The 14012-nt window shown below is 42.5% G+C and overlaps 1 protein-coding gene across 1 annotated transcript in view; it reads left to right on the top strand.

The window, feature by feature from the left end:
• The window catches only part of LOC119379039 (ribonuclease 3), a 183722-nt gene that overhangs the window by 119645 nt on the left and 50065 nt on the right, over nucleotides 1–14012 (top strand). Inside the window, exons 16-17 of the mRNA XM_037648182.2 lie at nucleotides 2564–2669; nucleotides 11887–12019. Of these exons, the coding sequence (XP_037504110.1) occupies nucleotides 2564–2669; nucleotides 11887–12019 (239 nt within the window). The remainder of the gene's footprint in view (nucleotides 1–2563; nucleotides 2670–11886; nucleotides 12020–14012) is intronic.

Here is a 14012-nt window from a genome sequence, read left to right as displayed (position 1 = left end):
GAAGAAAAAATCCCAAAGCGCTCGACCGCGGTTTCGAACTTGCGACCCCTCGCTCCCCAGCTTGCTGCCTTAGACAATTGCCTCATTCAGTCTCCTGGATACTAACGGCAGAATACAAATGCACGTTACGCAGGTAAAGTATAACCATTTCGGCGCACGCTCGCGCGAAAAAGAAGTCTTCCTCTTGTTCTTCGAGCGCCTTGATGATGATAGTAACGCAGGCAAAACCACATATAGCATAGCCAATTGTAGCATGCGGCACTCACTCCACTCCGGCGCGTGCTCTAGTTTGATAGAAGTAAAGAAGAAGTAAGAAGGGACAAAGAACTCTGTTTGCGCTGTAATTTTAGCCTCGGGAATATGTACCAACTAGAGCCAAATGACATTGTATCTTAGTGACCATAATTGACGCTCGTAGGGAACGCGAGCCGTGGCTTTACATGCCTTTGCCAAGCGCCGTCTTTATTTTTTCTCTTGAGGTCTCGCGCTCTGCGCTTTTTTCTGCCGCCCAGACGAAGGTGCTGCAGGGTCTCAGGACAACATGAGCGCAAGAGTCCGAGAGTGGCTTGCATTCTGGGCATGCATTCTGGGCATGCTTCCTGGGCGCTCGCGAATTTCTTGGCTCCCCAATTCTAAAACTGTCTAGTGTTTCGCCAGAGTTGGGATCTGCGCCTTCGACTTATTCTTTAACATACAGGGTGTGGTCGACCGTGCTCGCGCAATTACCTCTTGAGGGGGAGTGTTGTACGTCTTGTGCTTTCAGCACAGTTTGCGTTGAATCTATAGGCCACACGAAGGTCACTTTGCTCACTGCAGCGGCCGCGTTTGCTAAAAGAGTGATCTGCTAGCTTGAAGAGCCAAAGTAGGGGTTAGTTGAAGTGACAACCGTGACAGGTCGCGCTCGTCCTATGTATACCTGCGTGTTATTTTCATGAGTTCTATGTGTCTCAGCAGCGCGCTGCAAGTGTCGAGCTGTGACAGTTGTTAGTTCGCACTCGCCTTGTGTGTTTTATTTTCGTGCGTCCTTTGTGTTTGAGTAGTGCACAGCAGGTTTCTAGCTGCTTGCCGTTCTTCCTGTGGCATTCAAATTTCTTGCTATCGCATTCATTGCTTCACCCTTGAGGCGAAACTGACTTCTTTCCAAACAAAAATAGGTTCCAGGATGGTGACAGAACAGAGCAGTAACAGCTGCATGAACGCCTTATCATATTAAAGGGGCTGTCCAACACTTTTGAAGCGCCTATTTTTCATTTGTGGTTTGCATAGACTGATGGCTAGGGATAATTGTAGCATAGGTCAAAACATCGATCTCAATAGATTTAATATTTTAATCATGCCATGAAATCAATACATTGCTGCTGACTGCATCAACGCGTCGTTGTGCTCACCATAACTATTGCGGGCGGAAGTGATCGAGAGGAGCACAGGCCTTTGATTGGATAAATCTAACATTAGAAGAAGCTATGAAGTGTGGAAACCTGGGCATGTTGGTAGCACATAATAAATGTAAGAACAGTGCGACAGACTAGGACTGACAAAGATAACACACACAGCGCTTACTTTCAACGACGTTTAATAGCGAAGCGAAGTACATATATGTGCATGGAATGTAGGAATGTGTAGAAGAGGGTGCAGTTATCAACCGCGTCGATGACTATACAATAACAATAGCAAATCTCTTGTCACGTGTTGATTGAGCTCGAAGACAATACACAATTTAAAATTGTGTGTTACCTTCGTCAGTCCTTGTCTGCTACGCTGTTCTTACATTTGTTAGAAGAAATAAAGGCAATGCATCAGAAAAAGAGATTATTATCGGGTTTTCTTTCGCGCACTTTTTCATTGAACGTTAAGTAGACGCCGTTGCGGAAAAAAAAGTGTCACTTGAAAACACGGTAGAGGCGCTGCCTGCGTTTTAGGCTGTGGCCTCCGAGCATAGAAAAAATGTGCACACGAGGTCACAAGGTTTGTGGTTATGCGAAAATTTTCCTTCTTTCCTGTGTACCCTCCTGAGCAGCCTCGTTCTGTATGTGTTGTGCACCCGTGAGTGTTATGGCATTCAAAAAGTAAATGTTTTTCACCTCGATGCATTGTTATTCGTCTCGCCCTTTTCCTATGAGTGCAGGGTGTGCTGTGCCATGTTGTTTATTACTGTGGTAAAGGTGTGATCGCTGCGCTGGATGCAACAGGCAACAGTGCTGTGCAAGCTTCCCTAAATAGGACCTTACAGCTCATTCTGTTGGTGGCACCTTGCAAAGTCAATGGCATGAAATGTGGTCATGTGACCTCGCGAAAATAAAGTTGAGGGTAGGCATTTCTTTTTCTTGTATTTTGAATTTCCTAGGCAAAATAACTTCGAACTGTGTGCCCCTATCCCTGCCATTCTTGCTTCATTAATCTCGCTATCCTTCAGTCTATGCAACCCGCAAGTGAAAAATGGGGGCTTGAACAGTGTTGCATGGACCCTTTAAGGCATAGCCTGATCCTCACTGCTGCTAGCATGCGTGAGATTGCTCGAAAACTGTAATATAAAACAATTTTTCCTCACTTTATTTTCTACCAGGGGTTCAAACCAGAGGCTAGAATTCCTGGGTGACACCGTCTTGCAGCTGGTTGCATCTGAATACCTCTACAAGTACTTCCCAGAACACCATGAAGGCCATCTGTCTGTGAGTCCTGTTTCAGTGCAGTGTCTTGTCTTACCTTATCAGCGCAGTGCCTCATGGCAGTACCGAATTTTCATTTTCATTCTTGTTAGGGTTTTTAAAAGTGCAGTGCCATGCTGGTGTGCTGGTGTCACTATTCACTAGAGCTGTGTGAAAAGCAAAATTTTGGGTGCGAAGCAAATTCGAATAATAAAGATTGGGTGCAAATCGAATCGAATAATTTTCGTATATTTCTCAAACATTTTTTGAATGCTTCGAAGTGAAATTACAGAAAAAAGTTGCAGAGAATCCCTAAGTATGTTCTTATGAGATAACAACATGAAAGTGTTTTTTTGCTAAGTTGATGAAGTGCTTACGGGGTGGTGTTTCATAGTTGTTTTATCAAGAAGGAGGCAATGTAGAGGCCGAATTGTATTTATGCACATGATTTGGTGCAACCAAAGTGTTGCCGACAACACTTCACTAGCGATAGGCAAAGATGGCATTTCCTCAGCCTCTCCTCCTCTTTCAACTTCTGTGGAAGTCCAACTGATGTGACGGACAAGAGTGTGCTCCCTTCAAGTCCGGAGTTCCAAATCTGCCTCTTAGACGTCGATATATAAGAACATATGAAATTTTGGATGCTAAAAAGCTTCGGCGTCCGATTTTTCGGACTTCCTGCCCAAATTTCAGGTCCAAAACAGCATTAATTGAGCCCCCACCTCTGCCACATTTTTCATCTCCATATTGGAACCAGCGTTTTCTTGAGTTGATACATTTGCGACCGTAGCAGAGCTTGAAAGGCAGCTTTGCCGCAATACCGGGTTGTGATGAGGTGAAGCAAATTGAAAAGCTAGGGACAATTCAATCGGACGTTAACTGTCTCTTGGCAAAGTTCGACCGTAACAAAGCTTGAAAGGCGACTTTGCCGCAATACCGGGGTGTAATGAGGTGAAGCATATTGAAAATCTAGGGACCACTTCCAATCAGACGTTGACTGTTTCGGCTAAGTTCGACCGTAACGGAGCTTGAAAGACAGCTTTGCCGCAATACGGGGGTGTGATGAGGTGAAACATATTGAAAGATTTGTAGGGGTCACTTTTAATTGAACGTTGACTCTGTTTGTCTTTGGGAAGTTCGAATTGTTCGAATGGTAAAATTCCAGTGCGAATTGAATCGAATAGCAAACCCTATTCGAAAAATATTCGAAATTTCGAATATTCGCACACCCCTACTATTCACTTAAGCATCATTGCCAGTTAGGGGCAGACTTGTGCACATTACAGAAGAAAAGTGTAAACGGCTATAATCAATTGCTTCACTGAAAATTTTAATTGATTACAAATATAATTACTGCCCCAGAAGTGTAATTGAGCAATTACTAAAAAATAATCAGTTACTTTACAGTACCTCTCTCCCAAATTTTACTGCCACTGCACAAATGCAGTAAATACAATAAGCTGGCCATGCCCTTTCAGCACATCCTCCACAGCATGACCTTGTAAGAGTTCTTCAAAATTTTTATCAGGTGTCTTCCTTTGTTGCTTCTTGTGAATGCAACAGCAGCCATTTTGGAAACTCGTTCACACGGTAGGGAGGGATAGTCATCATCATCATCAGCCTGTCTACGCCCACTGCAGGGCAAAGGCCTCTCCCATGTTCCGCCAATCAACCCGGTCCTGTGCTTTCTGCTGCCACGTTATACCTGCAAACTTCTTAATCTCATCTACCCACCTAATTTTCTGTCTCCCCCTCACGCGTTTGCCATCTCTTGGAATCCAGTCAGTTACCCTTAATGACCACCGGTTATCCTGCCGACGTGCTACGTGCCCGGCCCATATCCATTTCTTCTTCTTGATTTCAACTATGATGTCATTAACACCCGTTTGTTCCCTGACCCACTCTGCTCTCTTCCTGTCTCTTAAGGTTACACCTATCATTTTCCTTTCCATCGCTCGCTGCGTCGTCCTCAATTTAAGTTGAACCCTCTTTGTAAGTCTCCAGGTTTCTGCTCCGTAGGTACCGTATTTACTCAATTCTACCGCGCCCTCGATTGTAACGCGCACCCGTTTTCCGCGCACCAAAAAAAAAAAAAACAACAATAATACATCGATTGTAACGTGCACCCATTTTTTCGTGAGAGAAAAGAACAAAAAAGTCCGTAGGAGTCAAACTTCGCGCACATTCATAAAAACAAGTATTTGGATTTTAAAGAACTAAAGTTTCAAAAAAGTAAAACACGAAGTCAAAAGGCGGGCCTTGCCGCTAAAACTGTCACCACTACGGCGGCGATACGAGTCGCGTAATGGATCAGTTCTCGTCGCTGTCGGACAACTCCTTGTCGCTGTCAACGCTCTTCGGTTTCGGGAAACCGGCCCTGCTTTGGTCCACTGAAACCTTTTCGTGAAGCTTTGCTGTAAAAAATCTTCTGCTTCTGTTTGCGCCAGTCTCGCACGCACGTTTCGGGAACTCCGAACTATATCCGAACGACCACGATACGGCCCGATTTCCGTCCGTCTCTCTGCACATGTAATAACTATTCTTTTAAATGCGGCATTGTGGTACACTCGTCGAGTATTTGGAGTCGGCACTTCGATGCCGTCGATGCGAACGCAGAACGGGATGACAATCTCCTCAGCATACGTACGAACTGAAACAATAATGGCAGAAATGGCCAAGGCGCGTAAGAGGCGGCCATTTTGAAATGTCGATGGCAGTACGATAACCGAGTTTCGTTTTCTTTTTTGGTACTCGATTCTAACGCGCATGCCATTTTTTTACTCATTTTACCGGAAAAAAGGTGCGCGTTAGATTCGAGTGAATACGGTAAGTACCGGTAAGATGCAGCTGTTATATACCTTCCTCTTGAGGGATAGTGGTAGATTACCATTCATGATTTGATAATGCTTGCCGAATGAGCCCCAACCCATCCTTATTCTTCTAGTTATTTCACTCTCATGGTTCGGCTCAGCGGTTACTACGTGTCCTAAGTAGACTTACTCCTTTACAACTTCCAGTGTCTCGCCACCTATCGCAAAGCGCTGTTCTCTGCTGGGAGGGATAGTATTAAGTTCAAATACCTTGCACACAAGATTGCAGTTTCTTAACTTCAATACCCTCTGTGAAGCACAGCGCTTCATTGCTGCAGCTGCACCCAATATTAGTGAAAACCTAATATATATTGACCTTAGGTGACCTCTTAATTGGCATCAGCATCTGAATTGGTCATCTCTCTTGACCCATAGAAGCATCATTTCAATTTTTGTACATCTATTGGAGCTCAACCGTGCCAGCACCCTTCAGTGGTTAGCCATTAAACTAAGAATTGTACAGGATGTCAGTGGATGTTCGCATTCCTTAGAAAAAATAGCCATATCTGTAATGTTTAAAATAAGTATGTGTAATATAGAGCCTTAAAAATACTGTTTGTGTGTTACAACTGCAAAATTAGGTGTGTATGGGCTATGCATCTAATAGACAGTTAGCCACAAAATCCCATTATATATAAGACTGTACTAGGCGAGGAATTTAGCAGCAGCTCCTACCAGCTGTGAATGCCATCTCTTGTATATTCTGTGTGACTGTGATTCCCACTGTAGGAATCATGGTGACTGAATGAAGCAGAGTACTGCTGCTTGTGCCTGCAAGATGGTGAGGCTGAACAGGGTGTCTACCAACTGGGGAAACTGGGAATTCTGAAGGATTTTGGATAGTCTGGAAATACTCGGAGAAAACTCAGGGAATTAGTGTTCCCACTAGGGAAAATCCACTGTAACTTTATTGAAAGGGAGCAAAAGTCGCTGTAACGCTGGCTTGAGATTTTGTGAACACATTTTTCAAATCGCGCGGCTGCTGCTGCTGCGGGGAAAGGGCGCGCCTCGATGCTCTCCTCGCCTTTGGAGCAGCAGAGTGGGAGAGCATCCAGCTGATACGTGGCATGCGGGAGCCTCCATGGTACATCGACATTTATAGAAGACATCTCTAAACATTGCTGGCACATTGTATTGTGCACTCTTGTTTAGGTGTTCTGTGACTATAGTTCCGTATTCTGCACCGCGCATGCCATGCATTAGCGCCCGATAAGGTGCTTTTGTTTGACGCTTGTCAAGTTAGACATATGAGTAGTCGTGGAGGCGGTAGCAGTGGATGTAACGAGCTCACGATTATCTTGTAAGCGATCGCGATTGTTCATGAAGTGGGTGTCGCCAACATGTCTGGTATCTTCCAAGCCATCCTGATTGGCGAGAAAAAATTGCCGCCGCCGTTCGTCGGCGGATATCGGAGAGCTTGCACTGCATTGGTGCGACAACTTTTAAGCAGTCGAGCAATACTTTTCGGAGCTGCTCGCAGTTACCAGTCGCACCGCTGTCAGCTCATTATCTGGTCATTTTGCGGCAAAGGAGAATTACAAGACTTCTGTTGAACCAACGCCTAGCGGTTACTGAAATTCGCGATGTTGCAAAGCAGAAAAAATGGCCATCATATGCGGATGTGCCATAATTCAGGTTGTTGCCGTGCCTTCATGCAATCTTAGACCATGCCTGTTTTGCTCTTTTCTCTTTTTTTTTTATTAAGAATTACACTTGCCGATGGATTTTTGGACTCCAAAATTTCGTACTTGTTGGATATTTCGGACTTCATAAATGCATCGTCTAAGTTTCCATAGCACTCATGCATTTTAGCAACCAATTTTTCGGACAAATTTATGCCCTAAAGTTCGATTTTCCAGACTACATCGCTTGTTTAGAGCTATGCCGCTCGATTTTGAAAGTCGCCATGTTGTATTTTCCGTTGGCTTGGTCAAGTTTGGCTTCCAGTGGCTAGTTGTGTTGCCTCCAAGATTGGAAGCGTGCACAATCTTCCACTTTCAGAGGCCGTGTTTGATCTTCCTTGGCTGGCAAAACTCTCTAGGGGACGCAGCTTTTCTTTTTCAGTCAGCCTTATCGTCATCAATAATATGCCAGTAGGGTTTTATTGTGTGTTTGTTTTTCTGGTTGTCATTCCACATGTGGTCATGTTGGTGGTGTGTCAAGTATTTTTGAGCCGTTGTGCGCGTCACATGTTCTCTGCTGTTGCGGTTGCTCAGTAGCACTCAGTGGTTACAGTGGTTACGATGCTCGGCTACTGACCTGAAACACGCAAGTTCGATCGTGGCCGCGGCGGTAGCGTTTCGATCGAGGCGAAATGCTGGAGGCTCCCGCACTGTGACGTCAGTGCAGGTTAAAGAACCCAAGACCATGTCGTTAAATCCCACCAAACAGACGGGACGTCGCATGCATCTTTTTGCGACCGCCATCAAGTTTTGTTTGCTTCGTGCCATGGAGCCACCAACTGCGCTGGCGATGTTACTGTTGCCCAAATACAACCAAATACAATGCTCGACCCCAAGCACAGCATGAAGCAGGGCATTATTGGGGATTCTTCTTCCTTTTTGATTTCTTTCATTCTTCTTCCAGCTTTTACTGCGCACATCATAGGCTTCATATATGGCACGCATGGCTCTTGTGGACGTGTCTATTGTTAATGGAAGAGCCAATGTTCAATCGGCAGCAGCATTTCTGACAGTGAACAGCTGCAATTTGGTTCTGCGATTACCAGTAGCTGATGGCTTACTTCTCCTCTCTCTTTGACGTGTCCCCCTCCCTTCTTTTTTTGACAGGCATGTGCTCCGTTTGTGCTTGAGCATCATGCTTTATTGTCATGAAAGCTGTGGGCCCAACAAACTTTCAGTGCTTGCTCACAGCGGCGTTCATGAGGGCTGCTATTCTACATGCCAAAAAACTGTGTGGCAGGACACAAGTTCAGAATTTCTGAATAGATAGTGAGGCAGTGGCAAATATAACGTGACCAAATTTTCACATGTGACGCCAAACACTGAGGTTTATGTGGACCGAAGTCTGGACACTTTCCAAAGCTTGCAACATGCAGAATGGTCATGCAAAAAGCCCGCATCTTTGCCTTGGAAGTGGGAATACTGAGGACACACTTCAAAGCCAGCAGGGCCTGGGAAAAGAAGTTCATGAGGAGGGTTGGCTTGATGACTTGATGATGACTCTAGTGAGAACCTTTAGTCCAGCTATTGCATTAAATTTCCGCTGTGGAATGTGCTTGTGTGTATTTTTGCATGTTTCTTCGTTTTTGGCGTGGGTTGGCTCAACTTATATTAGACTTAAATACTGTATTCTGTGCTCGCTTAGGTACCTGAGCTAGCATGTGATTGTGAAAACAGAGTCAAACCATCAATTTTTCTTGAATATCATTGAGTGGTGGTGCCTAGAAACCATTCGAATGGTTTAATTATTGGTAAACAGCCATTAATATTAAATGTTCGATTTGCGAGTAGAACTATTAGAAAGGTTACTATTCAATTCATATTGGAGTGTTCGTTGGCCCCTACTCACCAGTACTAGATGACAGGATATCTATGTCAAGATAATAATAATATCTGGGGTTTAACGTCCCAATACCACGATATGATTATGAGGGACACCGTAGTAGAGGGCTCCGGAAATTTCGACCACCTGCGGTTCTTTAAGGTGGTAGGCCGCCTTCAAAAGTCAATTTTTTCTTTTTTCGGGAGGAGGATTTTTAGTTTTTAGCTTTTTGTGCACGTCCAAACATTTAAAAATATGTTGCAACAAAAATTATCCTCCTATCATTATTAGTTTGCGAGTTACAGCAAGTTTTCCATACCCCGTGCTCGTATAGCGAAACCGAAACTGCATTGTGTTGGTTTCGAAAGTAAGTGTTCTTTCATCTATAATACTAATGATATTCAAAATACTTTTTAAATTTTATTTTCACTGTTACATAAGAGGATGTCATTAAATATAACCCTGTGTCTCTAATTCTCTTTAAGTCTCTAAAAACGGCCACAAGGGGGACACGCACCTTTTGCAAGCTCAGATCAGTGATGGAAGTGCTGCTCCAATTGCTCCAAACTGCTCCAAAAGAGAAGTGCTGCTCCATGCTGCTCCAAACTGTAATTTTTGTTAGTAACTGCTCCGGACCTGCTCCGAAATGGCACTGGTAAACTGAAAACAATGAACTTTAAGCACATGATCATCCAGCGAGCCTAAACGTAACAAAAAACAAGCTGTCTACTATCATTCTATATTTTGCGGACATTTTTCTTGGCAATGAAGAAAAGGCTGAAGAGCCAAACTATGCGTTTACTACCGCTGAAGAAAAGAAGCCCACAACTGCCTGCGTGTTTTCTCTGTGAGAATTATGCAAAACAACATTGCTCAATTTTTTATGGGACACTGTTTGAAAAGAGGTGCAGCACGCACCAAGGAGATATAAAATTTATATGTGTTTTAGTATATGCAGTGTCATTTACGTTTTTGCACGTGTGAAAATGTTGCAACTTTTACGTGCTCCTCACAGTCAAAATGGTGCCTTCAGTCTTCAGGTGAGCACTCGTCGCCCTCCAGCTTTTCCGATGACTCGCCGAAGGAACTTGTGACGAGTTTCACTAACAAATGGCTGTCTAAGTATGCAATGTTATTATTCGACCATGGCCGCTCGAATAATCCAACAGCCGTCACAACAGATACGGAAGGTTCACAAACTGAAACTAAATTCGAAACTTGTGCCAAACCGGACTACTTCGCGGAGCAGTAATGTGCAGTAGCTCCGCCTCCGTAGCCTTCATTGACAAGAAAAGTTGTCCGCGAGCATTGTATGTACTATAGTATGCTAGTATGGAGTTTCTACACTAGCTCCATACTAGCATATCGACAATGCCACAAGTAGTGGCATTGTTGATATGTCTTCGATTTAGCTGTATGTAGCTCTACATGACAGGCAGACTATTTTGTTAAAATGTGTGTCAGATTAGTTCAATATCTTACTGATTACTAACTGCTGGTGGGAGGACTGTGATGTGTGACTTATCACATTTATCACTTTGTCATTTCCGACCTCATTTTTGCCACAAGAAATGGCAAGGCTTTTTTTTTTCAACCTATCTGAACTTGGTTTCTTTTCTCTTTTTTTTTCTTTTTTTTTTTTTTTGAAATTTCAAAAACAGGCTATTTTGGTGAAATGTGAAAATAACAGATTTTTTTGCTCTGTTACCGATTATAAACTGCTCTATGTGATCCTAGTTTCTTATATAATTTGGGGCTCAGCTTCATCGGTTTTATATCATTTTTGTCAGAAGTTCCCAATATTTTAAATATATAGCCCATCTTAGTGTTCAGTGACAACCCATCTCCTTAATTATTTGTTTGTTGCAATTTGCAGTGATAATTGTATGTGCAGTATCTTTAATAATAAGTAATAATACTTATGAGATGCTTAAATAATGCTTTAAACTCCAGGAGTCGTTTGAAATATTTTGCCATGTGCTCCGAAAATGTCAATAGCTGCTCCAAACTAGCATTTTTTTCTGCTCCAGAGTGTGCTCCAAAAAGCAAAACGTCACTTACATCACTGAGCTCTGAGGTCTTTGTTTACGTTTTTCTCAAAATAAGAATTTGCTCCATGTCATGTGACGCCAACTTTCATAACTTTTTTCTCAGTGTGTACTTTGAACTGAAATTTTGTATAATAATGTACAACATATATATCTGTGCAGTAAAGTAGAATAAAAGAAATTGATGGAATATTTTTGAATTCACAGCTGATTTTGCAAACAGGTTCAGTCTAAATTGGTACTTTTTCCCCGTCTTTTTGGTTATTTTTAACATTACTTCCTTGATATTTACTGCATAATATTTAACCTGGTTCATTGCATAGCTCCAACCTTTAGTTACACAGATGCCAAAGCTTACTGAATTAAGCCACCCATTAGTCACTTACCACAGCTGGCGGGACTACTACTTTTAATGCGATTTTTTACCAAGATCACCTCCGAAAAGGCTGGCTAAGTTAAATAAGACATGCTTGTTTTGAAGAAAAAGTTATTTCAACGCTGGCTGCTCTTACAAACAAAAAATTTTTTTTTTGGTTGCCTATCACATTACCATGCACCTAAATCTAACTACACGGGCCTCAAACATTTTCGCCTCCACGAAAATGCAGCCAAAATGTCAAGATCTATGTCAAGATAGGGTGTACATATCACGTATTAAGTTGCAATGCAACCTTCTGCAAAACTTTGAAAGCTTGCTTGCATGTTAGGACACATATCAGGAAGGAGTCCCGCATAATTTTTTTTTTTCATTTTTAGTTTATCTCTCTATAAAGCTAATAGTATGATGAAACTTCCTTCTTTTCTTTGTGTGTCATGCAGCTTCTCCGAAGCTCTCTGGTGAACAACCGAACACAGGCAGTAGTGTGTGACGACTTGGGAATGGTGGAGTACACTATATACCCATATGCAAAGGCTGAGCTCAAGACCAAAGATCGCGCCGACATTCTTGAAGGTGAGGATCATGATTTGTACTTATTTCTGCAGACAGAGATGCCTTTTCTGCAGTCTTGTATACCAGCAAAATTTTATTTTGTCATCAAATGCCTAAATTCGAGAGCTTGTTTATTATTGTTGTAATGACAGAATTAAATTAACATTTTGTTTATTTGAATCCACTTTTGGACAAAGCTAACTTTAGAAGAATGCAAATACAGTTGCTGACTGTTCTACAAAAACCTGACTTTTGTAAGCAGCATGGCTATTTACTCTGCAGGGTGTGTAAACGTCGATACATGTCCGCGGACCCCCTTTAATTTCGCTGAAAAAAAAATATATGTTGCTGTTAGAATTTCAGGGCCACAAGCATTCTTAGTTTTGCGAAAAAAGATTTTGCCTTAGTTGAAAAAATTCGGAAGTCTCCACTCATCAGAACCGCTTTTTTCTAATTGCGCGAAAATGGTATTTTGATGAGGTCCTAAAAGATAACTGTTGTAGTTGAGAGTCTCAAAATCTTTTTGGTGTACTATGAGTAACGTGAGTTTACATAATGTTATCTTGCAATTTTGTTGCCCATATTTTATGAAAAACAATCACAAATATGGCACATTGCTCAGTAATGTTCTAGTTTCAGATTTTTTGCTTCGCGTCTATAATACTAAGAATTTCCAAAATTTCCCAGAGTGTTGCCACACATTAGTTTAACAATTGTGTTAAATATGATTGATAAGAATGATGTTAAACGCAAACCAATAATGCATAAGTGAAAGCATGTCTCTAAAAATGCAATACTTTGAAATGCAGTTTAAAAAAAAGTCGTCTTCGATTTTCTTTAAACTTCCAAGAATTAAAGCCCAGTGCGTGCTGTAACTTAATCTGTAAAAACATGTTGCATTATTTTTGTGAGATCGGAGTTACAAAGCCGCCGAAGTGTCCAAATTGACGTTCACGCACAACTACTTAAATGAGCGAGCATGTAGGTATAGTTGCCATTGTCATGATTTTTAGGTCTTAAGTATGTTCTCTCGTGTTCACGAAACATCAGATTGACAGAAAAAAAGATGAAGAGTTGCTTTAAAGGGCAAATTTGTACATATGGGTGTTTGTACTCGTCGTAGTATTGTTCCTGGCGAAAACAATCATCGGGAAAAGTTTGTCTAGATGCACACTCGAGTTGGGTTTTCGCATGCAACAGTTTATTAAGCCCTAATGCATACAGTACGCGAGAGAGACATTGAAGGAAGACTGGGTCCGCGCAGAAAATGTCGTGGAGACGGCACCCACAATCTCCGCCTTTTAGTGCCTGGTGTAGGACGTCCGAAAATGACGTTTCCCTTCACCGCCATCTTCAGAAGAGAAATTTCTGTTCAGTAAATGACTTAATTTTAGCTCCTCAGCAGCATTTTATCGGGAACAAAATTTTTGACAGACACAGACGCATCTTTACATTTTACGCCAATCTGTTTGAAGAGGTTGAAGCAGTTTCCAAGACTGAGAGAGTTCCTTCTGGCATAAATGTCATGAACAAGGTGTTATCCAAATCTTTTATACTCCAAAAGCTCCACTTATAGCTAATCTTTTTCTTGTGCTTGTTCAGATAGCACTAAACGTTCACTTTAAGCTGTGCAACTGAGCCACAAATCTCGGGAGTACAAGAAGCGCATGCATACTCAGATAGACTGTTCAGTAGAGGACTGCCGGGCAGGTTGACGACTCGACTGACAGACGTGACAGCTGATGCGCCGTGGTGATTTCAACCTTTCTGAAGTGTACTGACCATCAAAAAACAGTGACCAGCACGCGTTCTCTCCGTCCTATTAATCTTCTTTGTTAAGAAAGGGAAAATAGACAACCACCCATTTGCAGCACAAAGCCACAAGGACTTAACCCTTCCACCACCTTGCGGGATTCCGCAAAACTGATTTGCAATCTTCTTTGTTCCCAAGTCTTGCGCCGATTTGTACTGGCACGCACTCTCTTCGTCCTCTTATGCTTCGGTGCCAAAACAC

This window comes from Rhipicephalus sanguineus, chromosome 1 (assembly GCF_013339695.2).
Source record: "Rhipicephalus sanguineus isolate Rsan-2018 chromosome 1, BIME_Rsan_1.4, whole genome shotgun sequence".
NCBI lineage: Eukaryota > Metazoa > Arthropoda > Arachnida > Ixodida > Ixodidae > Rhipicephalus > Rhipicephalus sanguineus.
Note: the sequence above shows the minus strand (reverse complement) of the source record. Positions and strands in the feature narration are given on the sequence as shown.